We start from the raw sequence: 25,713 nt of genomic DNA, 5'->3' as shown, positions 1-25,713 counted from the left end.
ACTGACAGCCAATACATAAAGCCCTTCTTTAACTGAGTCGTATGAACGTGCCGGCGTGGTCTTGGGGGAATGCCAGGGTTTCGTGCTATCGTGCGTTTATATCGTGCTAGAAATACTGGCCACACTGTATACACAGTGCCTGGTGTCATCGACGGTACCGGAACCATGGAAGAACGCAAAAACTATCTTAATTCATAAGAACGGGTGTGCTAAGGATTTGAAAAATTACAGACTAATCAGCTTACTATGTATAAGATATTTACCAATGAAATCGCTAATAGAATCAGGACAACCTTAGACTGCAACCAGGAAAACATCAATCGGTTTTTCAGAAAGGCTACTTTACTATCGATCACATCTATACCATCGACGAAAAGATAGAAAAATGCTCGGAATATAACCAGCATTTATACATAGCATTCACTGATTACAAAATATATTTGACCGAGTCGAAACTTCAGCGGTCATGCAGGCATTGCGAAGTCAGGGGGTTGACGAGCTGCACGTGAAAGTGCTAGAAGGTGGATATAATTTCTGCAGAGCAACCATCGTTCTGCATAACGAGAGTAATGAAATACCTGTAAAGAAAGGTGCTAAGCAAAAAGACATTTGCTGCCCTGTACTACAGCTTGCCTAGAAGTATTCAGAGACTTGGAATGGGAGCAGTTAGGGATAAGGGTAGATGAAGAATACCTCAGTAATCTGCGATTTGCTGATGACATTGCCTTGCTGAGTAACTCAGGGGAGGAACGGCAAAGAATGATAATGACCTAGACAGGAGAAGTAGAATGGCAGGCTTCAAAATCAACATGCAGGACTAAGATAATGTTAAACAGCATCGGGAAGATCTGCAGTTTACTTTAGGTAGCGAAGCACTGGAAGTAGTAGGCGAATATGTCTACTTAGGACATGTACTAGCTGCAGACCCGGGCCATGAAAGGGAAATGACAAGGAGAATAAGGTTGGGTCAGTGCATTCGGCATGCACTCGCAGGTTATGACTAGCAGCTTACCGGTATCGCTCAAAAGAAAAGTACACAATGGTTGCATGTTAACCGTACTAACCTATGGGGCTGAAACGTGGAGGCTAACAAAGAGAATTCTATTTAATTTGAGGACCACGCAGAGGGCTACGGAACTGAAAATGGTATTGGTAACATTAAGAGATAGGGAACGTGTAGAGTGGGTCAGAGAAATAAGTCGAGCTACTGGCATTCTAGTGAAAATCAAGAAGAACAAATGGGCATGGGCAGTACATGTAGTACGAAGAGAGGATAACCGATGGTCTCTTAGGGTAACAAACTGAAGGGAAGGAAAGCGTAGCAGGGGTGGCAGACAGCTAGGTGGACGGATGAGGTTAATATATTCGCAGTGGTCAAGTGGATGCAGCTAGTACAGGACCGGGTTAATTGCAGGAATATCGAAGAGGCCTTCGCTATGCAGTGGGTATAGTCAGGCTGGTGATGATTATGTTGGTGATTATGTGCAGAGAAGTGGTCAGTGTGTGCATATCTGTGAACCTGCTTACTTCGGGCAAGCACTGATTCAATACATCTAATAATTTCTGCTTTTATAAAATAATGCATGAATCAATAGTGAACTTTAGCATTTAAGATTGTTATTTTTCCGCTAGTTTGGACTTGTACGTCTGCGAGTGCTAGATGCAGTTATCACTCTTAATTACTTTCGCCTGAGCCCACCTTTCAGCAGCGTAATATAGTCTTTTGAATACACATGCGCTTCCGGAGGTTAATTTAATATCTGGCCTACACCGCTGTCGACATGAGCTTACCGCGTCTTCTCGCACAGGTGCTTTTCGGAGCCCTGCTGATTCCATGGCCAGGCGACGGCTTCTTCAATGTGGCCGGATGCTTGGCCCCGTCTTCATCTTCTTCAACGGACGCACGCGAGGCCGTGCGAACATCGCCTTTCCCGGAAAACAACGAACAAGCGCCAACTCTGGATACATTCACTTATCTGGACTGGCAACCACCCTCGTCAACTGATACCAGGGGGGCGGAGGCTCTACTTAAACGCCGCATTGACGTTCTGCTGCCGGGGCGCTACACCGCTGTCGACATGAGCTTACCGCGTCTTCTCGCACAGGTGCTTTTCGGAGCCCTGCTGATTCCATGGCCAGGCGACGGCTTCTTCAATGTGGCCGGATGCTTGGCCCCGTCTTCATCTTCTTCAACGGACGCACGCGAGGCCGTGCGAACATCGCCTTTCCCGGAAAACAACGAACAAGCGCCAACTCTGGATACATTCACTTATCTGGACTGGCAACCACCCTCGTCAACTGATACCAGGGGGGCGGAGGCTCTACTTAAACGCCGCATTGACGTTCTGCTGCCGGGGCGCTACACCGCTGTCGACATGAGCTTACCGCGTCTTCTCGCACAGGTTGGTTATCGAAACCCTGCTTCTTGTTACCGGTGCTCTAACCGATGTGTGATTGCGGTGTCGTGCCCCGACAGTCTGTTGGAGTGGGTTAAGAAATGCATGGGTTTACGTACTTTGTCCCATCGTGCTTTCTCTGCATTGCTTTTACTCCTCTCGGGAGATGTTGAATTAAATCCTGGCCCTAGTCCGGACAGTGGTAGTATTGATGCATGTACTATTGAGGGCATTTATGCAGTTGTCCGCAGGTTAGAGCAGGGACAGACACGCTTTCTTGCCGATCTAGAAGTAGTTATGAAGGAACAGAATGCTCTTGTTTGTTCGCTGCAGGAACTTCAAAACTCAGTCGCTGTACTGCAAAATGATTTACTTGCAGTCAAAGAAGGCGCCTCAGATAATCGGCGTAGACTGGTAAACGCGAAATCGTCCCTCGAGGATGCAAATAACAGGACACGCAGAAATAACTTGATAGTTTTTGGCTTATCTGACTGTGAAAATGAAAGTTGGAAAGAATCTGAGAAAAATGTTATCGCGTTTTTCCAAACTGAGCTTGGCCAGATCACCCACGCAGATGATATCGAACGTGCTCACAGGCTCGGAACTTTTCGTGAAGGAAAGAACCGGCCGATTATTGTAAATTTCTGTAGGTTTAAAGCAAAAGAACTACTGTTGTCGTGCGGATCAAAGCTAAAGGGTAAACGATATGCTATTCGTGAGGATTTCAGTCCCGCTGTTAGACGCGCTCGCTCAAAACTGTACGAATATGCTCAAACCACGAACCTCTCATTCAAACTGCGTTTCGACAAACTACATATAGGCAACAAAATTTTTGTCTACGATAGCGGAGATGACATGGTGACGGAAATAAATAGATAGCTAAATGTCAACCACTGCTCAAAGTCTAAAGCTTTGTGCGCCAGTGCAAAATCTAATTCTCCTTGCAGCCTTCCGCTTAGTATTTTGCTAGTTAACTGCCGAAGTTTGAAAAATAAGGTAGACGAATTTGCTGCATTGCTTTCCTCTGTTCGACCACATGTTATTATCGGGACTGAATCTTGGCTTCATGAATCCGTTGCAGATATCGAAGTCTTTCCTTGTGGCTATGAAGTTTACCGGTGTGATAGAAACACACATGGTGGTGGTGTTTTTGTCCTTATAGATGAATGCCTTCAGAGTAGTGAGTTACCTAGCTCTTTTGATAATTCTGAATCTGTGTGGTGCAGGATTAGACTTAACCATAGCAGTTACATCGCTATTGGGTCCTTTTACCGGCCTCCTGGTTCTTCTAGTCCAGAATCATTTAGTGAGTTATCAAGCTTATTAACTACCATAAATAGTGATTATATACTTGGAGGAGACTTTAATATGCCTGCCGTTCACTGGAATAAGGGGAAACCTGTTTTGGCTGATTCGACTACCTTATCTCTAGCTTTTTCACAGTTTATTACAACTAATGACCTGACCCAATTCGTGACTGAGAGCACCAGACGAGGTCATGATAGTGAGAGTACCTTGGATTTGTTTTTTGCTAACTCTGAGTCATTGATTAAAGATGTAGTTGTCATCCCTGGTATCAGTGACCATGACAGTGTTGTGGCCACGTGCTCTACCACTTCAGTCAGATCTGCCCACAAACATCCCAGGAAAGTGTTTTCTTACGACCGAGGTGATTACACGTCAATTTCAAGAGAACTTTCTAGTTTCTACCCTCTTTTTTATGAAGTCATCCAGTCACTGGATATAGATGGAGCTTGGATTCTTTTCAGAGATAAACTAATGGCTTTAATTGAGCAACACATCCCTTCAAAAATTATTACACGTAGACGCCGGAATGATAAGCCGTGGGTGGATAAGAAAATTCGGGCATTAATTAATAAGAAACGCCGTCTGTATGCCACATATATAAGAAATCACAAGCAGTCTGTTTTCCAGGAAATGCGCCAGATAAGCTACAAAATTAAGCAAGAAATAAAGGTAAATAAACATATTTATATTTCATCGCTTGATACAAGGTTAAGAGAAAATCCAAAAGAATTTTGGAAATTTATTAAAATCAATAGTAAAGAGGTGACCTCTGTCCCTACTTTGTTAGTTGACGTGAAGACAGTGTCCGACGATTATGAGAAGGCCTGCTGTTTCAATTTTTATTTTCAATCCGTCTTTACTGCCGCATTCTCTGGTGAATTGCCTGAAGCACAAGAAAAAGCCTACGAGGACATGCCCGCGGTTACTGTCACATATAATGGTGTCCTCAAGTTACTTTCTAGCCTAAAAAACAAATCAGCCAGTGGGCCTGATGCCATCCCGTCGCATGTATTGAAAGCTTGCTCACAAGAAATTGCGCATTTCTTAGTAGCCTTGTTTAATAAATCACTATACAGCATTTCTTTACCTGCAGACTGGAAGGCAGCAAATGTCATCCCAGTCCACAAAAGTGGTCCCAAAAAGGCATTGCAAAACTACAGACCAATCTCTCTTACATGCATATGCTGCAAAACTACAGAACACATTATTTACAGTTCTGTGATGAAACATCTCCAAAACAATAATTTCTTCTCAAATGCTCAACACGGCTTCAGGCCTGGCTTGTCGTGCACGACTCAACTGGTAGAATTTTCTCATGATCTCTTTTATTATTTTGATCTTGGTTTTCAGGTAGACTGCATCTTTTTGGATTTCCGCAAAGCCTTTGATACCGTTCCTCATGCTTTATTGTTATATAAATTATCTTCTCTCTGTATACACCCTGAAGTAGTAGACTGGATTAGAGGTTACTTATCTGGGCGAACTCAAAATGTTGTAATCAATGGTACTAATTCAACGAATGTCACCGTAACCTCTGGTGTGCCCCAAGGGTCTGTCTTGGGGCCTTTGCTATTTCTAGTCTTTATAAATGACATTGTTGAAGGGCTTGAATGTAAAGTGAGATTATATGCTGACGATTGTGCCATTTACAGGAATATACGAAATGATCTTGATGTAAGTAGTATACAGAGTGATCTGAACAAAATTCATTGTTGGTGCACTAAATGGGGCATGTCTTTGAACACTGCTAAATGCCAGTATGTGTCATTTTCCCGTAAACGTCTTCCCGTGAGATCAGTCTATAATTTGGACGGGCTACCACTTGAAAAGGTCCAACATTACAAGTATCTAGGGGTCTATTTTTCAGAAAATTTGACATGGAACCGACACATAGAATATTTAACCTTAAAGTCATCTAGAACGCTAAATCTCATTAGACGAAATTTTTATAAAGCCCCCACAAAAGTAAAAGAACAGCTATACGTAACTAACGTCCGTCCTATACTCGAGTATGCTTGTGCGGCATGGGACCCTCAAAGCTCTTACCTTGTGGAAAAACTTGAACGCATCCAAAACCGCGCTGCCAGGTTTGTTTCCGGCAACTATACCTTCCGTAGTAGCATCACATTAATTAAAGAAAACCTTAGATGGAAAACATTGGCTCACCGGAGACTAACCGCAAAATTAGAACTTTTTTACCAAATATACTCTGATCTTACGGGAATAAACAAGAGCTTGTACATTTACCTCCACATTTTATCTCTGAACGCCGCGACCATAAGCTGAAAGTTCTTGTAACGCGATGTCGAACTGATGTGTTCCGTAATTCCTTTTTTCCTCACACTTCTTCACTTTGGAATAGTCTTCCTAAGAGCATAGCACAATGTAAAACAGGTAAACATTTTCAGTCTTTCCTGGCGTCCAATTTGTCGTAGTAGCTTTCCACCCTTTTAAACCTGTTTCCCGCACTCACATTTTCAGTGTTCTTTTTATTGTTAAACAAATGTGCTTTACTGTATACTTTCGGTATTGTAACATGCTCATTTTAGGTATTTTTTTCCGTTATTGCCCCCCCTGCTATAATGCCCCTGGGCGCTGCAGGTACTTGTATAAATAAATAAAATAAATGGCCAATTGTCGGGCACTCATATGGGTGTCCATATTATTTAGCAAGTACTGTAAACAAGACTTGAAGGTGAGCATTCCTACGTGTTTCCACAAACATGATCTGAACACGCTTTCGCCCTTTACGCAAGAATATCGAATAGAAAAGTTTCAAGCGATACTCTTCTTTTAATCTATTCGGTTTGAGAGTAAACTATGTTTTTCACAAAGAGCGTTAGAGAGAGTATGGATTTTATTAAAACAATATAACACGTCGATGACTCACGGATTTGTCGACACGTTCTTTAAATGCAGGCAGCAAGAATGGCGCGCAGTAAATTAACTAGATGACTAAATTAAACATTTTGTATCTCCTACACATATTATGCGCATTTGCATGAAATGTTTGTGTTATCTACCAACTTGTCGTACCCAGTGATAGCATGTACGCGGCATCTTGCAGCCGGGCACCAACGCACCGGCAGCCGTCGAAACCAGGTCTACAGGGCGGCAAAGACGGAAGGACCACATCCCCAAATATCGCAGCATCCACGCTCTCGCGCTGTAAAGCGTCTCTATGCCGGTGCCTACTGCTTTTTGTGTCAGTACTGCTCACTGGAGCAGATAATTACTGTTACAACGGTGAATGCAGCAAAAGTGTTCTAATACTGCGCAAACTTTCACCGCACGGAACAACAAAATGGCAACACACAGCAGGCAGAAGCCGTTCAAAAAAGACTGTGTGCGAGCTGCTGATATTGCTCGTTTCTGTCGATCAAGACCTTAAGACAGACATTAGCTTTGGTGGCTCCTTGCCTCAAGGGATCTAAGTAATTCTCTTATAGATTACCAATTGCCCCGTTTACAATCTTTTAGTGGCGTCCACAAGCTTGATGGCCTTGATTCCCGTAAATCACTAAATGGGATATGTGTAACCTTCTGTGAAGGCTGTGGCTCATACACCGGGCTGCGTACAGGTTGGTTTTTATGAGAACAGCTTTTCGTCGCACGGCGAACTGCTTTCTATTCAAACAGACAATTGTGCTTGCTAGACGTCAAATCGATCGGATTATTTAAGCAATCAAGGCACGTCATTGGTCCAGGGCCTGCAGGCAAGATGCGGTCGCTTCTATATGTCTCGGGTATCGTTCCGCTTACGCCTAAATAGAAGAGCTACATCAATACCAATTCACTGGAACGTTAGTTAAAAATTAGTGAAGTTCATCTAGTGACAGAAGAAAATGGTGAAGCGGCCATTGTGCGGGAAGCAGAGAGGCGACGAGAAAGGTACCACTCCGTGTTTGAATGAAGACATATCTGCTTGCGGCGGCATATCTCACATTGTTCGGTCTACACAGCATGGTCTAGAGTTCCTGACGTTACCCTTTCATAATTTCCGAGGCTGCTTTTTGGTGAATGTTGAAGATGATATTTTCATATTTTCGTCGCACCTGCTTCGAATAACGCAGGAAGATTGTTTACCAGTAATGACATTTCAGAATCAAATTACGCGAATGGACTTGCTTGTGAGGAAGTAGAGAGTGCTCAAGCTCAATCTGAAGCGAGCGAGAGCCTGCTATAAATAAATATAAAGTGGTATGGCAGCCAAGTGAAGAAAGATGATTGGACGAATGTTTGTGTGCATTAGGAATTTGAACCAACGAAGGGAATTAGTAGCCTCAATTGCTCAGCTGATCTCGCTTTGACGCAGATATCTTCGCAGGCAATGGCGCGTTTTCCGCCAACTCTAGTATAATTTCTTGATTTGCTTAACGATGTGAACCAGTTCTTAAGTGTAGGATAGCGGTTCGGTCCCATGCTTATCTCATCTGATGTCACAATGATTGATGCTTGATTTTTCGCCTAATCTGAGACGGAATTTCATAAGTGAAAAGTGCCTACCTGATTGCTCGTCTCGATTTGGCTTGGACTTCGACTGGTGATTGAGTTGTGTTGAAGTCCTTGTTGCTTTTACTCTATGTTTAATACCACATGTTATTTCGACGTCATTAAACTAACTTTCCTCAACGCACTGAAATCTGCATTCACCGAACTTGGATTTATACTGTCTACATGTATATTCTGCTTAGTGAATGTCGGTTTCACATTTATACCTTTCCTGCCCGTGGATTTTAATGCACTTTTATTTTATGCGGACTTGCAGCTATTTCTTTGGAGACGTGGTATTTCCTCTTTCTTTTCAGTTTGAACAGGTGATTAGAATTATCCCTAATGAATACCTCGTACAAATATATACAGGTTCAGATACTGAGATTATTGGACACGACAAGTCAGGTCATAAATCGTTTCCAAAAGGAGGGTCAGACCTATTTCATAAAGGAGTGTGAGACCTGTTTCATGCAGGTGCTCGGGATCGAGCGATCCCCTCTGGACCAAAAGCCTGTTCTCTCGCAACCCGTTCGGGTAAAAACCAGCAATGTTATTACACGATATACACTACACACTTGTTTTGTCGGTTAGGTGTCCTCCATCCAGTTTAGTTTCGCGTCATAAATAATAGTAAAATTACACAGAAGTGAAATATGAAGTTGCATCCTGTCGACAGAATACCAGCTCCTCTTCACAAAAACATTGCTCTTAGTGAAAATAAAGTTTTAATCAGGTAACAGAACGCCAGAAGAGAAGTGCCCGTATCACTACTACAGCTCATCTTTGCGAGTACTATCACATGACTCGCAAGGACTTTCGGAGGAAGTCTATGTGCACTACGGTAGCGTGTTTTATTTCTTCAGAAAATTTTGTTTCGAAATTGCATGCGCAAAGAAGGCTTCAAAGCTTAATGTTGGAAGGCAAAAAAAGAAAGTTATTGATTAAATTGACACCAATACTTAATAAATATAAAAACAGCAAAATAATAGTCTGCTACCGGATGGATTTAAGCCTTGGCTTTTCGGAACTCCAAAATCGTTGACGCCAACTACTTACAGCTTTTTGTTTTATTGTTGCTTATGTGTGATAACGGCGCTTTTTATAGATATGTTAACGTAACGTTGAACGTGGCATCACGAATAAACGATTCCCTGAACGTCCTGAATCTTTTGGCTTGTTTTCGTGCTGCCGCCGATGTTAAGAGTCTGCAATAATCACTGTAGATAGTTCGTCGCTCTATAACAATACGTTTCTGTCCCTCAATGCTAGCTATTCTGTCGTCGTCTCAATACGAACGCAATAAAGAATACCTGCATGATGTTTCAGTTTACCGCATAAGGAGTGTTTAAGCTTCACATGCACACTGCGGACCTGCGACACTGACGACTATATAGTGAGCCGCTAAAGGTGTAAACACGCAAGGAAGCGTTTAAAGGAAGGAAGTTCGGTTGGTCCATATAGACATCCAAACAGTGGACGAAACATTGAAATGGTTTCAAGCACACAGAGGGACTTTTCCCGCACTACCGCGGGTAGAGAAAAGTGTGCCGATTTGAAATATAAATAAAGTGGTCCATTCGGACAAGATATTCTCTTAATAGAACTTAATAAATAAAGTGAGGAGTTCCACTACAGCGACCCACAGCTGGGGAGCTAGCCCGGGAAGACTACCCTAATCTCCTCTTGTAGTGGAAGGGTGAGAGGACAAAGGATAAGGAACTGGGTTGAAGGGAATGTATTATGGGTATTAGGAGGGGATGGGTAGAGCGTGGGATTTGCCAAGTGATACTTCTGATTCAAACTTCCCGGTGATTTGCCACGCCTCAGTATATGTCTCGGCTGTACCCATACTGACCACAGGCTATAGCGATTGAGCAAAGCTTGGCGGCCGTGACACCTTGCCCCACTCAACCGGCGGGGGATGGGGGGGGGGGGGAGGCTATATGCAAGTCGTCAGATTATGATTCAGCTGTCGTCAACGTCCTGTTAATGAGATCTGCAGCAGGGCATGACACTACTGCACACAGCGTAACTTCTGGTCCAGCCAAAAAAAAAAGCAGAGCGCTGCCTAACTGGCAAAACAAAATGTGAATGTACTCATAACACTGTTCTTTCACGAGCTGTACGCGTATATTAGTCTGCGTGAAATTGAAATGTTGAACCAGGAGGACTTTTCCACGATACCCAAATGCACAGAGCGTCATTTCTGCGCTGACTTTTTCTGGCCACAGAAGAATTGCGAAGGCAAACAGCTTATTTAAATATATAAATGATAGCACACGAACTTCACGCAGTATTAGAATGCGCGCGTTGGATGTGCAACATCGCTTGAGGCATCACGCAGCGGCCGCTCTGGCATTCATTTTGCATGCACTGGTTGGGCTGTTCCAGTGTGAGTGCATGAGGGTACATAGCTGCAGTAGGCGGCAAAAGGTCAGGGTAACAAAGTAGGGTGTCATATTAGGGAGCAGTGTTCAGCAGAAGGGGGAGGATGGGAAGAAAGGAAATGCTTAGCACTCTTTTCGAACTCGCAATGACTCATTATAGTCTCACACGCTAGCTGCCCTGAAAGGAGCTGTAGATGCTCAGATATAGGCAATTGGCGTCGATAAGCTGGTCTGGCCAGTAGGCAATGGCCAGTTGCCAGCTAAGAGGGAAGCATGAAGAGTGTCACAGACAAAATCATCCACTCAGCCTCGGAATCTAGTCCATTGCTGAGATAAAAATCGTCTTACCCAGCTTCTGTTTTCTCCCGTGACACGAGCGCACTAAGCAACAGATTCTACTGTACACGTACTATGAATCATCTCATAGCAGACACATTTCAACTAAGGGCTGTCCTACGCATAAAAAGCACGTACACAGAAGGTTAATACAATAACATTATTGCCCGAAAAGGTCCCAAAATCTGAAGTAAAATTATAGGTGCATTACACAATTTTAAGTATTGCAAGTATTGTATTGTAATTGTACAATTGTAAGTAATTGCACAATTGTAAGTGTAATAACTGCATTACACAGGCAGCTTCAACTGCCGTTGCGTTGAGCGACAGTTAAGCTTTCCAACTAATTATGAACTGAACGGCAGCCGATTCAAGTTACATAGGGCATCTCGTGAAACTCGGTTCTATGCCTTAATCACGTGATTGCAACACAAGAGTGCTATTTGAAACAAGAGATGTGTTTTATTAGTACTAAGATTGTGTATTCTCATGCAAACAGGTTCGCGAATAGAATTATCTCCAGAAGTTTTCTGTTCCTAATGCGCTAAAACTAGGGGCTACACCGACTAGGAAAATTTATTCAAGGCACTATGGCTTCAACGCTTAGTCATTTATCTGATAGCGTTTTGCTTGCTTTAGTGTTTACACTTATTTGATTGGTAGAAGTCAGCCTGGGACTTACACTGGCCAGGGCAGAAGCCTCTCATGCAATTTTAGAGCACACTGTGCCTCAATGCCGCCGACTAGGCCGATGCTGCGCGTCTGCTGACTTCAAGAATGTGAGCTGCCTGGTTGATCTGTGAACTCCTGACCTCAGCTAAACCTACCTGCTGTAAGGTCCACACTAGCCAGGGCACAAGCCTCTCATGCGATTTTAGAGCACACTGCGCCTCAATGCCACCGACTGGGCCGATGCTGCGCGTCTGCTGACAGCAAGAATGTGAGCTGTCTGGTTGATCTGTGAACTCCTAACCTCAGCTAAACCTACCTGCTGTAAGCTCCACTCTAGCCAGGGCACAAGCCTCTCATGCGATTTTAGAGCACACTGTGCCTCAATGCCGCCTACTAGGCCGATGCTGCGCGTCTGCTGACGGCAAGAATGTGAGCTGCCTGGTTGATCTGTGAACTCCTGACCTCAGCTAAACCTACCGGCTGTAAGGTCTGGTGCTTTGCCGTTTGTATTTTTAACATGCTTGGCTGTGAAGGAATTCATTATTAATTTAAACAGCGCGAACACGAAGCCAAAGGACAAGATACCAACTCGGCCAACAAAGGATCTTATGAAGGAATGTCTCGGAGGGGTGCCATAGCGCGAAGTGTGCGTCGCGTCTGTAGTCTCTTTTCAGACACTTGGTTCCTAGAAGGAGACCATTAGTTCATGAAGGCAGGCTCTCCGTCTCTCACACAGGCTCTCCGAACAATTAGGGCAGCATGTACAGCACGTATGATTATGCACCCGCCATGATTATAACCAGAAGTGAAAAAGGTTTGTATATTATAGTAGGTCGTATATTATCTACCGACGGGCTCGAAACCGCACTCTATGTGCGCTTTCGTTGATTGTGTTATTTATGCAGGCGGTTAGCAACAGAAAAATGGTGGTTTAATTTTGCCAATTATAGCCGTCGACAGAGCTTTCTGGATACCAGCCATCTTAGAAAAAATGTTTCTAAGTTCGCACACAAGTCATCCAACTTCTAATTGCTCCTGTGCATGGAACATGCATGCTCTCTTGCCAATTGTTTTCATATAGGTGTTCGCTATTGGCACGAGGAAACAACTCGCGCCTGGCAAACTTGTGCTCAGGACTGTCAACAAAACTAAGTTCTTCTGAAATTAACAGCACAATGCGCACTTGGCGAGCAAACATCCCAGGTGCATATACTCGACAGCTGTGGCTGAAATCCAATTTCAATTGCATACATGCTAGAAAGACAACGTTTTTCATGAATCTTCATCATCATCAGCCTTACTACACCCACTGCAGGGCGAAGGCCTCTCCCATATTTTTTCAAAAAACCGGCTCTGTGCTAGCTGCATCCACTTCACCCCTCCAAAAATATTCACCTCATCCGCTCATCTAATTTTCTGCCGCTCCCTGCTACGCTTTCCTTCCCTTGAAATTCAGTTTGTTACCCTAAGCGACTATCGGTTATCCTTTCTTCGCGCTACATGTCTTGCCCATGCCCAATTCTTCTTGATTTCTATTAGAATAGCAGTAACTTGAGTCATTTCCCTGACCCACTCTGCACGCTTCCTATCTCCTAATGTTACCCCTACCATTTTTTGTTCCATAGCCCTCTGCGTTTTCCTCAACTTAAGTAGAACCTTATCGGTTAGTCTCAACGTTTCAGCCCCATAGGTGAGTACAGGCAATATGCAACTGTTATATACTTTCTTCTTGAGTGATACTGGTAAGCCGCTAGTTATAACCTGCGAGTGCTTGCCAAATGCCCTCCATCCCATTCTTATTCCTCTTGTCATTTCCTTTTCACGGTACGGATCTGCTCTTACTACTTCTCCTAAGTAGGCATATTCGCCTACTACTTCCAGTGCGTCGTTACCTAACGTAAACTGCTGTTCCTTTCCGAGGCTGTTGAACATTACCTTAGTATTCTTCATATTGAAACTTCATTCATAAATCTTGATGGAGCGTGACTGTAGGCCAGGAACAAAACCGCAGAAACGACGGGACAGAGGCAAGACGCCTCTGTCCCGTCCTTTCTTCGGTTTTATCCCTTACGATACCTAAATCAGACGGTTTTGAAAGGCACGCCACCTAAAAGGTTTATCTGCGGGAATATTGGTTCTTACAGAAGCTTTCTGTCATGACAGTGTACCGAAAAATGCAGCCTGCCTTCCACTGAGTCGGTTATCCAGGAAATTCCCGCAGGTGCCCGCGCTTGTGATATTGCCATGCATGATTAGGCACTCCTGATAATAAGCCATCCATGGACTAAATGGCTTTGGTGCATGGAGAGAGCTAAATATATGTGTGGTGTGACAATAATAAATACCTATTGGTAGCACCTCAATACCAAAGGAATCAGAAAAGAAGCTGCAATAAAGTGCAAAGTAATGTGCGCTTAAAATATCTGAAGTAAAAACGACACTAGTTGGGCAATTTGCTGATGACAAACACCAAAGAGGAGAAACAAGACGACGACAAAGGAAAAGCATGCGCGTTGATGTGTATCTTCGTATTTGCCTGCGCTCCTAAGGGACGAGGTAATAGGAAGATTTCGAAAGGTGTGATGTTTCTCGGGTTGATATTTGCTCGCATTTGCGTACCTAGTATGCACACTCTAAAGATTAACAACTCCCAATATTCCGACTGAAACTTTTTCAATTTGTGAATTAAAGGACAGAAATTGCACCAGATTTTCTGACCGCTACTATTTCCTTCTTCCCAAGGTTCGAACAAACTATGTCAAATTTAGCCCTAGATTTGCCGGCATATCACTGTGAAACACTTTGTACATAATGTACCTAATGTACTAATCAATGTACTATTTATCACTTGCTTTGGTTCATTTGCTTGCTACTACTAATTTATGTTTAGAGTGTTTGTACAATCGGGGGCCACTGTTTGCCAAAATTTGTTATAAATGGTATGTTCTTAGTGTTAGAAACCGCCCCTCCCTCCCCCACTAGTCTTTACTTTGGGGCCTCCTAGTGTAACCATGCAAAACAAATCACTGTATATCATAAATAAAAAAACACCATGAAAAAAAAGGACAAAGACAACCGAGTTCTGCTTGCAATAAAGCGTTGATCGTCACCTTAAAATTCTGCAAGCCCGAAAGAAGACAAAAATATTCTATGAGAGAAGAAAAATAATATATCGGACAGACGTGTGCAAATAGTTTTCCGGTAGCAGTAATAAAGTGGGCACGCAATGGCAGAAAACGGTGAGATGTTCCGCCACAAATTCTAATGAAAAGAAAAATGAAGTTGCCACGAGAGAGATCCTCGATGAGAATGCGAAATACGCACTATGAAGGGACACAAAAGCAATACTTGAAATAAGATCAGATAAGAATGATATCCGTAAGGAGAAGCTTTGTTAAATTTCAAGCGACAGTATACTATTTTTAAAGGGATTTGATGTGACCTCTCGCTTTACCTATATGTGTGTAGGGGGGAGGTGAGGGGGGAGGGTCCACGGTTAGTCATCTGATGTCTTTATGTCCTAGGGTGCGACGAGTCTATAGGCCATATTCTTTGTGAGTGCCCCCATATACAGCTAGAAAAGACAGTGCCTATATGCCGTGTGCTGGAGCGTCTAAATGGACGCTCACTAACTGAAATCAAGATCCTATGTCCCTTGCCACGGCGATCGTCTGCAGTGAAGGCCTCCCAGGCACTGCTCCGCTTTATGAAAAGCACAGGAATGATCGAAATGCTATGATTTTCTATGTTACGTGATATGACTGTGACGTGATGTGATGTGACATGTCTGTGATGTGACTGTAGTGTCATCACCCATCCCTCTCTCAGCCACAAATTTTATACCCACCTACCCCTCTCCCCCAGTGCAGGGTAGCAAACCAGCTCATTTACGGGTTAACCTCCCTGTCTTTCCTCTTCTTCTTCTTCCTCCTCCTCCTCCAAAACTATAAAATAACCACTGGATACGAGTAAAAGGCTAGAGTACTCTAAAGACTTAGAAAACTAAAATATTATTAACAAAATATAAAAAATAACTTCAATTCATAACTCAAGGTGTGCTTCGCTCCGACTTCGATCAGGTTGGAAATGAAATATTCATGCCAGACATTCTAAACTGGGGTGCTCTTCGGTATAACCTTCATATTTGTGAATGATCGGCCTTGGTCAGGAGAGCTGCCTCCTCACTAATAAGTTGGTGCAAGAAACTGCTATGTATTTACTCTTGTGCAGCCGGAAGGAAAGCAACGAGGCGAACAATCAGAACATAGGGCTAAATAGCTGCTTAAATTCCCCTGCTGTCCACAGCAGCGTCTCATTGCCCATCAAGCGCGCGAAAAAGTAAATAACGACACAAACACTGGCGGAGTACGGAACCTTTATTCGCTAGCACGAGCCAGCCGACGGGTTTTAAAGATATTTAAATGTGTTTTAACACATGCTTGCTAGACTACGTTAGAAGTAGAGTAGAAGTAGGCGGAGCACAACAGGGATTGAATTGATCGAATATGAGACCACAGCGAGACTGGAGATATGGTATGCACGCTGTGACAGTGTATGCGCAACGCCCGAAGAGAAGGAAAGCGCAGCTGTCAATCGCTTAGCTTTGAGGACATCAATCAGTGCAGTCAGGAGAGCACGTCGAGTTCCTCTCATTGTTGTTTCCTTTTAAACACTTTTTCCGCTGCTCGAGCAAGCCCGCCTTCAGGTACCCTTTGGCCTCAATTCCGCCTCCAACAGGTGCGGGTCTGCGTCACTTCACCACGCTGTGCACGCTAAGTTACCACCTGCAAGGGCTCATGGTGCCTCCTGGAGATGTCTGCGACTACCTATTCTACGACTCGCTCTACATAAAGCCGGAGGACACCTTCATGGGGACGTCCATCAACGACTACCTCAAACCCGACTACCTCATCCAAAGTTCGTTTGGGCTTTTCCGTGAAAGCACCGTGAGTAAACTTTCTTTAGTTTTTATAAATTGGAAGTGTTAGAGCGTTAGCTCTAGCTTACTAGCTCGTTGCTTAGACCTGCGCCGTCAGCGCCGATCTTGTTCACTGCCCACTTGCCAAGGACAGATGGCGATGAACTGAGAAATCTTCTTCCCACAAGTTTCGGGAAGTGCAGTGAAATAAACTAGGAGAGGAAAGAGGACGTAAAACGACGGAATTATTTCCGAATAAGTGGGAAGCGCCTTATTGGTTTTGCGAAAGTTCGTTTTGGCTGCACTCGTGTCGACGGCGAGTATGAGTTGGCAACCGAGAAGCGAGATAGGTTGGCACATTTCATTTTGCGCCATGAAAGCAGCGCGAAATGAAGGTATACATTCTTGAAGCGCACGCAGGTCCAGCGGCAGCGCAGAATGTAGGCACCTAGAAGTGATCCACCAAAGTTGGTTTAATATGTAAATTCGCCAGTTTTCTGCGCAATTTCGGCTCCGTGTACTTCCCTTTAGTGCACCAAGTATGGACGTTAAAAGCATTAGAAGCGAAATTGGAGCTGCAACTTGATGTACAGTACTCACGGATTGAAATAGGACACTCGGAGCGCGTGGCCGTCGCTGCATGCAGCGCCGCCCGGGGATGCTCATGGAACCAAGGTGCTGCATTGTGGTATAGCTCGAGGGGGAGAACATCTAAGAAGCAGAACTGCTCCTTCCGGTCGCCAATAAGCCGGCCTGTTTACCACACTGCCTTGCATTCAGCGACGGCCACGCGCTCCGAATGTCCTATTTCAATCCGTGAGTACTGTACGTCGTAAGCGCATGAAATAATTCCTTAGCTTGTTCTTATCGGTAAAAATAAAATCATGAGTCTAAATTACCCGTGGCCACTTCGTTTTCAGCATTTCGTCCTTCGATAATACAAAAAGATAAGCCAATCTCCAGCTACCACAATTATTATATGAGCAGGCCAGTATGCAGCACCCGTTTGGCATGTCGAGAAACGACATGCAGCAACACGGAAGAGGGCGGGGGAGGGGGGGGGGGGGTGATGCGGTGTAGTACCAGTTACATGAGACAGAACGGCATACGATACCACCTAGTTCCTACTGCCAAGTGATAATTACCATCATCACCATTCCAGCTAATCGGGAACATGATTAAATATCTTGCAACGACATTTAATGTGCGCTCTGGAACTACTTGCGACACCCTTACGCACAGACTCACAAAAAAATAGTTTCATCTGCAGGCCGGATTCAAAGTAACTGCGTTTATGTTCCCTTTGAGTCAACTAAGTTAACCATACTGCTATTAGTGACCTTCTATTGCCCCAGTTCACTCACTATTTTAACATGATAGTAAGCACAATTTGATCGACATCTCAAGAAGTGATTTACGTCGAAAAAAGTGGGTGTCTGCCTCTTAACCATCTCAAGAAGCTCTGCACAACTGCAAAGCTCTCTGTTCCCGTGAATAAATTATGGTTATATTATGCTAATGCATGAACAGGTGGGACTGCACATCTAGTTTTCGATAGATGTCAACAAATTATTCGCGAAATTCATGACAAATATGGTTGGTTAATCACATATTTCTGGCATGCCACCGCTCAAAATTTGGATTACAATTTTGTTATTCAGGCTTGTTTCTTGCTCAAACTGGAATGTTTTTAAACTCTCCACCTGAATTATATTCCTGACCGAAATTTTTATGTCTGATGGCGCCTACATATGTTATAGCAATTACACGAGTTTAAAGATACTGTGATCCCATATTTTGGGATTTCAGTATGGGAAAAATACGTAGGCAGAACAGTGGCAAGTTATAGTTGAGAATAAAACAAAAACATCCGTTTTCTAAATGGTATTGATTGACGGAAGGAAATGAGCAAAAGAAAACTGAATGTTGTAAAAGTTCGAGGTCACTCAGCTTAATCCAGCCGGTCATGGTTCGTGGAAAAAAAATGAGCATACTTATTGAAGTTATTACGTGGCTGAAATGGAGCTATAGTAAAAATATGCCTTCGTATAGTAGCTTTCACAGTTGAGAAGAAGATAGTTTCAGCAATGTTGTTTCTATAGTCCCGTTCATATAACTGAAATAGGAATTTCAGTCTGCTGACTCTATTTACTTGGCTTCTTTAAAGCTCGTTAGCTCTTGGTAACAAGGCAACGGCTGAAGTAAGTTTAAATATATTAAAAAAGACGCTTACGCATTCTCTCTGTACGTTTTCTACCTCATTAATGTTAGTCATTGTATAGCGCCCCTAAATAATGAAACCATAATCTAATGTAGGAAGAAGTATTGATTTGTTGGCAAGACACAAACCGAAGGAGTTGAAAGTTTTAGAGCACACCTAAGAAAGAATAATTTGAAGTTTGCAGTTGTAGTTACATAATCTATTTGTTTAGTGCAGCTCAAATTATTGATAATTCCCAGCCTAAGATATTTACATGCATTCACTTCAGATAGATCAAACGTTTAACATGGGAGACAAATTTCAGATGAATTTAAAATTGTGATAGTCTTAGAAACCGTCTTTTCAAACTTAATTGACGGGCTGTTAAGAATGAGAAGCCTGCCACGATGGTCATCTTTCTCTGGTTCTCCGCTGCGACCCTGCAAATTCGCAACAGTGGTGGCCCGGACGTGATGACCAGTGTGGCAGGCTTCTGGCAACAATACTATCATTTATAAACAACAGGAGAATAAGAGGACCAAGTACCGAACCCTGGGTACCATTAATTTTACTCCTGATTTGTTCCTGCTTTCACTCCTAAAACCACATCAAAGAGGAGTGCAACATAATCTGCCCTCTCTTTCTATATATATCCTCTTTATAAGTTCGTCCCCAGCTGTGATATTATCACTTGGTGCTTATTCCCTGACCCACTGTACTCTTGTTTTATTTATTTCTGTCCCGTAGCCACATTGAGTAATGTTTTTTGGCACCTGCAACTCGCAACGTTGGGCGAGGCCGCCAGAGTCGTTGTAGCGATGGCGTTACTCTCTTCCCAATAGAAGCACTTCCGCACTCTACCTCATGCAGGGCCGTAGAGGGTTTTACTAAAGAGATCCGGTCGGATGAGGGCAGCAAGCACTACATGAAACACTGGCAGCACAACGTCTACGGCTGGCGCTTCCTCAATATCCACGAACTAATCGTGAAGAGCAACCCGGAGGTGGCCAAGTCCGCATTTATCGCATTCAAGGTCGGTCGCTTTGAGCACCGAAACTGTTCGCTTGAAATCTCAGATCTTGTATCTCTGATTTCAGGCTCCAGCTAAAACCTATTTTCTTATCTTCAACAACGTGATTAAAACGTTTCGGTCCGTCTCAGTTGCTTAACGATCGTGTCGCTCGTGGTTTTGAAATAGACTACGGTATTAAGAAAACGTTAGAGAACATTTAAGCTTCGCCGTTTACGGAATGGTGATGCAGCGTTAATGGCTCCCGCTGCTGCTGTAGCACTGAAGAGCGCAGAGGCGGCGCCTACGCAGAAATAGATGATGAGAGGTCAGGAATCACTGAAGCGCAGCATGAAATGAATACGGATGAACTCTCGAACGTATTTCGACTTCGTCTAGGTACTGTGCCGTGCGAACTCGGAAGCTCTAGTGGCCTTGTAGCGACAGATTATGAATATCATCGGTTCTGGTGTGCAACGAATATGAAAACGTATCATAACAAGAACGTATATGCGCTTGTAAAGACCTTCAGCGAAATTGCGGCCACGCAGATAGTGGTGCCTTGGCAATCGCACGCAAGTGGTTTTTAAGAGTATCTACTGAACTTTACGCGCATGATTGTTTTGCATCTACGATCTATATCCCCTGCTTCCGAAATCACTTCTTTGACGGAAAACGTACTGGATTCGAGCAATCGCGACCCGGCAAGCATAGAGTTGTCACATGTTGGACTTTTCAGAACGAAAACAAAATTTAATATAGTTCCCAAGAAAGGGCGAAAATTTATCTTCAGTAGCTTTGCAATGTGTCTTGAGCAAACCGCCAAAAAATAAATGTCTTTCTAAATAATATTCCGTGAGTGAAATAGTGAACGTTTCAAGGCTGTTCTTATGATGAGCTATATTAATTATTCGGACACTGCTAGCTCTTGTTTGTTATTCCAAAAAGACATCAGGTGTATGAACTCATTAGTTCTACGCAAAATGTATTTGATGTATGTGTCCGTATATGTAAGTTTTGGCTCAAATAAGCTGAAGAAAACTTCGCAATATGAGCGAAATTAAAGAACATTGCCAGCGAAACAACCAAATATATCAAGAATCCTGCTGCAGGAGCGGGAAATATCATGACCTTTAATGTAGCTTATGATGTGTTCTGTGTACGTATGTGTCTACGCTGAAGTTTAGGAGCTCACATATTAACGTAATTTGCTCATTTTATTATGAGAGGTAAAACATTTTTCGTTTAGGTGCAAGTTTTAATGCTTCTGCAATGCGAACCAGTTGAAAAGGGCTGCAAATCGGAACTTATTTCAGCTCGTTAAAATTCTAGGTGTTGTAGAAGACCTTGCACAGGGCGATACGTCGTCAAAAGTCAATAGAACGTTCTGCGATCAGTCGTGAGACGTGTCAGCACACGTACGAGCGTCGAAGCGAGCTTCGTTATCGTTTTCTTTCCTGCCCGTCACGCGCGTTGAACATGCTTGTCGTCATTCTCTTCAGCAAGAGGCACTGAACATATCAAAGCCCAATACCTGTTTTACAACTTCCCCCGGGCGAAAAGACGCCATCCTGGCGGCTCATGGCGATGTGACGATGGCCGGTTCGTAGTAAGGTTTCAGGCGGTTACTGTGTACTATTTCACGATTTCGGCGACGGTGGTCAGTGGATATCGTAAGGATTTCGATGAGGTAGTTGACGGGGGATGTTTGCTTGACAATACGGTAGGGGCCTTGATACTTGCTCAGAAGTTTGGATGAAAGGCCGTGACTGGTGGAAGGCACTCATAGCCAGACAAAAGTGCCTGCACGGTAAGTAGGAAGAAGTGCAGATTGATCTCGGGTGGTTTTGTGCTGTTGCTGGGCGTGAGAAGTGAAGGACCGGGCAAGCTGGTGGCATTCTTGGGCATAAGTTGCAGCTTGTGAAACAGTTGTGAATTCGGAAGAATCCGATCGGTAAGGAAGAATGGTGTCCATGGTACAAGAGGGCTCATGACCGTACAGGAGGAAGTATGGCGAGAAACCGGTGGTTGCTTGTGTGGCAGAGTTATAAGCGAATGTGACGAACGGAAGATTGCGGTCCCAGTTGGAGTGGTCGGAAGCGTCATAAACTGCTAGCATGTCGCCCATGGTGCGGTTAAAACGCTCAACCATTCCATTTGTTTGCGGATGGTACGCGGAGGTGCCGCGGTGAACGATTTTGCATTCTTTAAGAACAGCTTCGACAACTTCAGAAAGGAAAGCGGGACCTCTGTCACTCAGCAATTCTCTGGGAGCCCCGTGGCGAAGAATTATGTGATGGAGGATGAAGGAGGCTGTGTCTCGGGCTGTAGCAGATGTCAAAGGCGCCGTTTCGGCGTAGCGTGTGAGATGATCGATTGCAACGATGATCCAGCGATTGCCTGTTGATGTGCTAGGAAGTGGGCCATATAGGTCTATTCCAACACGCTCAAAAGGGCTGAGCTGGGCAGGTCAGCGGCTGCAGAGGAGCGGCGGGTTGGCGAGGTGGGTGTTTTCGGCGCTGACACTCTTGGAAGGACTGGACGAACCGACGAACATAACGGTACATCCCACGCAAGTAGTACCGCTTTCGCAGGCGAGTGAAGGTTTTCAATAAGCCGGCGTGGGCGCACTGCGGATCGTCGCGGTAATAGGAGCAAGTCACGGAGCGTAGATGGGTCGGAATTACAAGCAGCCACTTTCTACCATCCGGAAGGTAATTCCTACGGTAGAGGAGCTCGTCTCTGATGGCGAAATGGTGAGACTGGCGACGGAGAGCGCGGCAAGAAGGTCGTGAAGCACGGCCAGATAAAAAATCCAGGAGTGAAGCGATCCATGCGTCTTTGCGTTGCTCGGAAGTCATATCAATGGGCATGTCGGTGGGAAATAGAACGGATATAGCAGGAGTGGCTTCAGACGGCAAGAGAGAACGTGAGAGAGCATCAGCATCGGCATGTTTACGGCCAGAGCGATAGATGACGTTAATGTCGTATTCTTGGAGCCTCAGAGCCCTACGGGCCAGTCGACCAGAAGGATCTTTCAAAGAAGACAGCCAGCAGAGGGAGTGATGATCGGTGACGACATCAAAAGAACGGCCATACAAGTAGGGGCGAAATTTTGCTATTGCCCAGAGAATAGCGAGACACTCTTTCTCGGTGACGGAATAGTTTGCTTCAGCTTTTGTTAGGGTCCGACGTTCGTAAGCGCCAACATACTCATCAAAGCCAGACTTCCGCTGAGCGAGTACTGCGCCGTGGCCGACGCCGCTGGCATCAGTGTGGATTTCCGTGGGAGAAGAAGGGTTGAAATGACGCAGGATTGGCGGAGCCGTCAGAAGGTGGCGGAGTGTCGCGAAGCCATCATCACAGTGCGGAGACCAGGCTGAAAGATCGTGGCGGGACAGAAGCTTGGTGAGAGGGTTGATGATTGTGGCGAAATCGTTAACGAAGCGGCGGAAGTACGAGCAGAGGCCGACGAAGCTGCGGAGTTCTTTCACATTAGTTGGCTTGGGAAATTCTGCCACAGCGCGTTTTTGCCGGATCGGGAAAAGCGCCATCCTTGGAGACGACATGTCCGAGTATGGTTAGCCGCCGTGCTTCGAAACGGCACTTCTTTAAATTTAATTGGAGGCCAGCGTCGGTCAGGCATCGCAGAATTGTCTCAAGGCGCTGGAGGTGAGATGGAAAATCTGGGGAAAAGATGACAACTTCGCCAAGATAACAAACGCAAGTGTGCCATTTGAGCCCTCTTTGTAGGTTGTCCATCATGCGTTCGAATGTGGCAGGGGCATTGCACAGTCCGAATGGTATGACAATAAACTCATAGAGCCCATCGGGTGTGAAGAAAGCGGTTTTTGGACGATCGGCCTCTGCCATCGGCACCTGCCAGTAGCCGGAACGCAGGTCTATTGAAGAAACGAACTCAGCTCCCTGCGGGCAGTCAAGGGCGTCGTCGATACGAGGGAGAGGATAAACGTCCTTGCGCGTGATCTTGTTCAGTCGGCGGTAATCTATACAGAATCGGATGGAACCGTCTTTTTTCTTGACCAGGATGATTGGAGACGCCCAAGGGCTGTGCGATGGTTGGATCACGTTGCTCTGGAGCATGTCGGTCACCTTTTCGTCAATAATGCGGCGCTCGGCGGCTGAAACACGGTACGGACGCTGGCGCAAAAGGGGCATGGGTACCGGTATCAATACGGTGAGTAACGGTAGTTGTGCGCCCCAACGAAGGTTGCTGGGAGTCGAACGAAGCCGCGATACGTTGTAGGATGGCGACAAGCTGGGCTCGTTGTAAGGGCGTCAGGCCAGCGTCGATGGACCGGTGGAAAATTTCGAGGGATGATGGAGTGGCGACAGGAATAGGTGTTATGGCGCTGATGTGAAGGCCGGCGATGGTATCGCCGAAGGAATAGGTGGGCGTGGAATCGAGCAAAGCAACACTACCCAGTGACTGGCCACGAAGTAAAGTGGTAGGGCAGGGGCACGGGTTACAAACAAAAATGGCACTTGAGTTGCGAAATATTGTCAGCACAGCATGGGGCCGTAGCACGGATTTTTGGCCAGCGCATCGTAACGACGGTGTGTAGTAACAGTGGCGTCGGAAAGAGCAGCACAATAAAAAGGCACAAGCGCTGAGGAGAAAGGCGGAACGTCGGTGTCCTCTGCGACTTGCACGGTACCGGCAGCAGCAGCGGGTGTGTCGAAAAAAGTGTCACTGAGGGGTGATAACTCAAGTTGAGCACGGGCGCAGTCTATTATGGCGTTATGATTGGAGAGGAAGTCCCAACCAAGGATAACGTCGTGTGATGAGCGGGCGAAGACGAGGAATTCTATTCTGTATTGAACGTCGTCGATGACAAGGCGGGCGGTGCAGGCGGCTAATGATCGAATGTCCTGAGCGCTGGCTGTGTGAAGAGAAATTGCAGGAAGCGGCGTCATCACCTTTTTGAGTTTGCGATAGAGGGCGTAATTAAGAACAGAAACGGCTGCGCCAGTGTCTACAAGTGCTTCGACAGGAACTCCCTCGATGAATTTGGTAATAATGTTGGCCGGTACGTCAACAGGTCTTGAGTTGGTCCCTGATGGCGCAGTTCTTGCCTCCGGAACTGCGGCCGTTAGTTTTCCGTGTTAACGGCTGATTGGCGGCGGAGCATCGGAGATCGGGAACGACGGCCAGGAGAAGGCGAGCGGTGGGAGCGGCGATCGTAACTTGAAGAGGACTGCGGAGGAGGCTCAGGGAACACAGGCGAGGGGGACGGAGAAAGATTGTACATCGGCTCACCTGTATAGTCGTAGGGACGAGGGCCACGATTGCAGCACAAACGAGCCACATGGCTGGCGACTCCACAGGCGTAGCAGATAGGTCGGTTGTCTTGTGTGCGCCAGGGGTTGGAAGGGTGTGGCTGTGGTCGACGGCGGAGAACCGGACGATAAGGTGGGATTGTAGGTTTCTCATTTTGCTGGCGTCTCTGAGGCTCATATAGGAGAGGAGGCTGGCTGTACACAGGGGCGAAGGGGGTTGGTGGCCGCACCAAAACATCAGCGTACGTCAGAGGAGCCGCCACCAACGGCTGCTGAGGATGAAGGCAGAACCTCAGCGACCTGCCCTTATATGACACGCTGAAGGGTGAAAGTGAGCGGCGGCGCAGGCGCAGGTGCTGGCGGGCAAGTGAAGGTGGACAAGGAAACCTGGCGTGCGACTTCCTCACGAACAAACTGCTGAATGGGCTGAATTAGCGACTGCTGGTCCTGGGCGCCGTCCCCGGAGAGAGCCAAGCTGGAAAGAGTGGCCTGACGCGCGCGAGTGGGCTGTCCCGGTCGCGCTGACGCGCTGCACCGGGACAGATGACAGGCGATGGGGTTGGCGGTTGGCTGGCGGTCTCGGGCATCGCGGAAGTGGTAGGCAAAGCTCGGCTGCGAAGCTCCAGGTTGAGGGGATTGCTGGAACCTCCACCACTTGTTGTAGAAGACCTTGCACAGGGCGATACGTCGTC

At 45.4% G+C, this 25,713-nt stretch overlaps 1 protein-coding gene across 5 annotated transcripts in view; it reads left to right on the top strand.

Moving 5' to 3' along the window:
* Positions 1 to 1,773: 1,773 nt before the first annotated feature.
* Positions 1,774 to 25,713, top strand: part of LOC146193360 (uncharacterized) — a 62,211-nt gene continuing 38,271 nt past the window's right edge. For 4 of the 5 annotated variants that reach the window (XR_014706830.1, XR_014706831.1, XR_014706829.1 and 1 more), the window contains exons 1-2: positions 1,774 to 2,402; positions 16,331 to 16,539. Coding sequence is in view for 2 of the 5 variants with exons in the window: in XM_084602732.1 (XP_084458858.1) it covers positions 16,390 to 16,539 (150 nt within the window). In the remaining 3 variants the exon portion in view is untranslated. Of the gene's footprint in view, positions 2,403 to 6,771; positions 8,934 to 16,330; positions 16,540 to 25,713 lie in introns of those variants that run through there. The other variant, XM_084602731.1, reaches the window with a different exon arrangement.

The sequence above is a fragment of the Amblyomma maculatum genome, chromosome 4 (genome assembly GCF_055883805.1).
Source record: "Amblyomma maculatum isolate TAMU_Amacu chromosome 4, ASM5588380v1, whole genome shotgun sequence".
Classification (NCBI taxonomy): domain Eukaryota; kingdom Metazoa; phylum Arthropoda; class Arachnida; order Ixodida; family Ixodidae; genus Amblyomma; species Amblyomma maculatum.
Note: the sequence above shows the minus strand (reverse complement) of the source record. Positions and strands in the feature narration are given on the sequence as shown.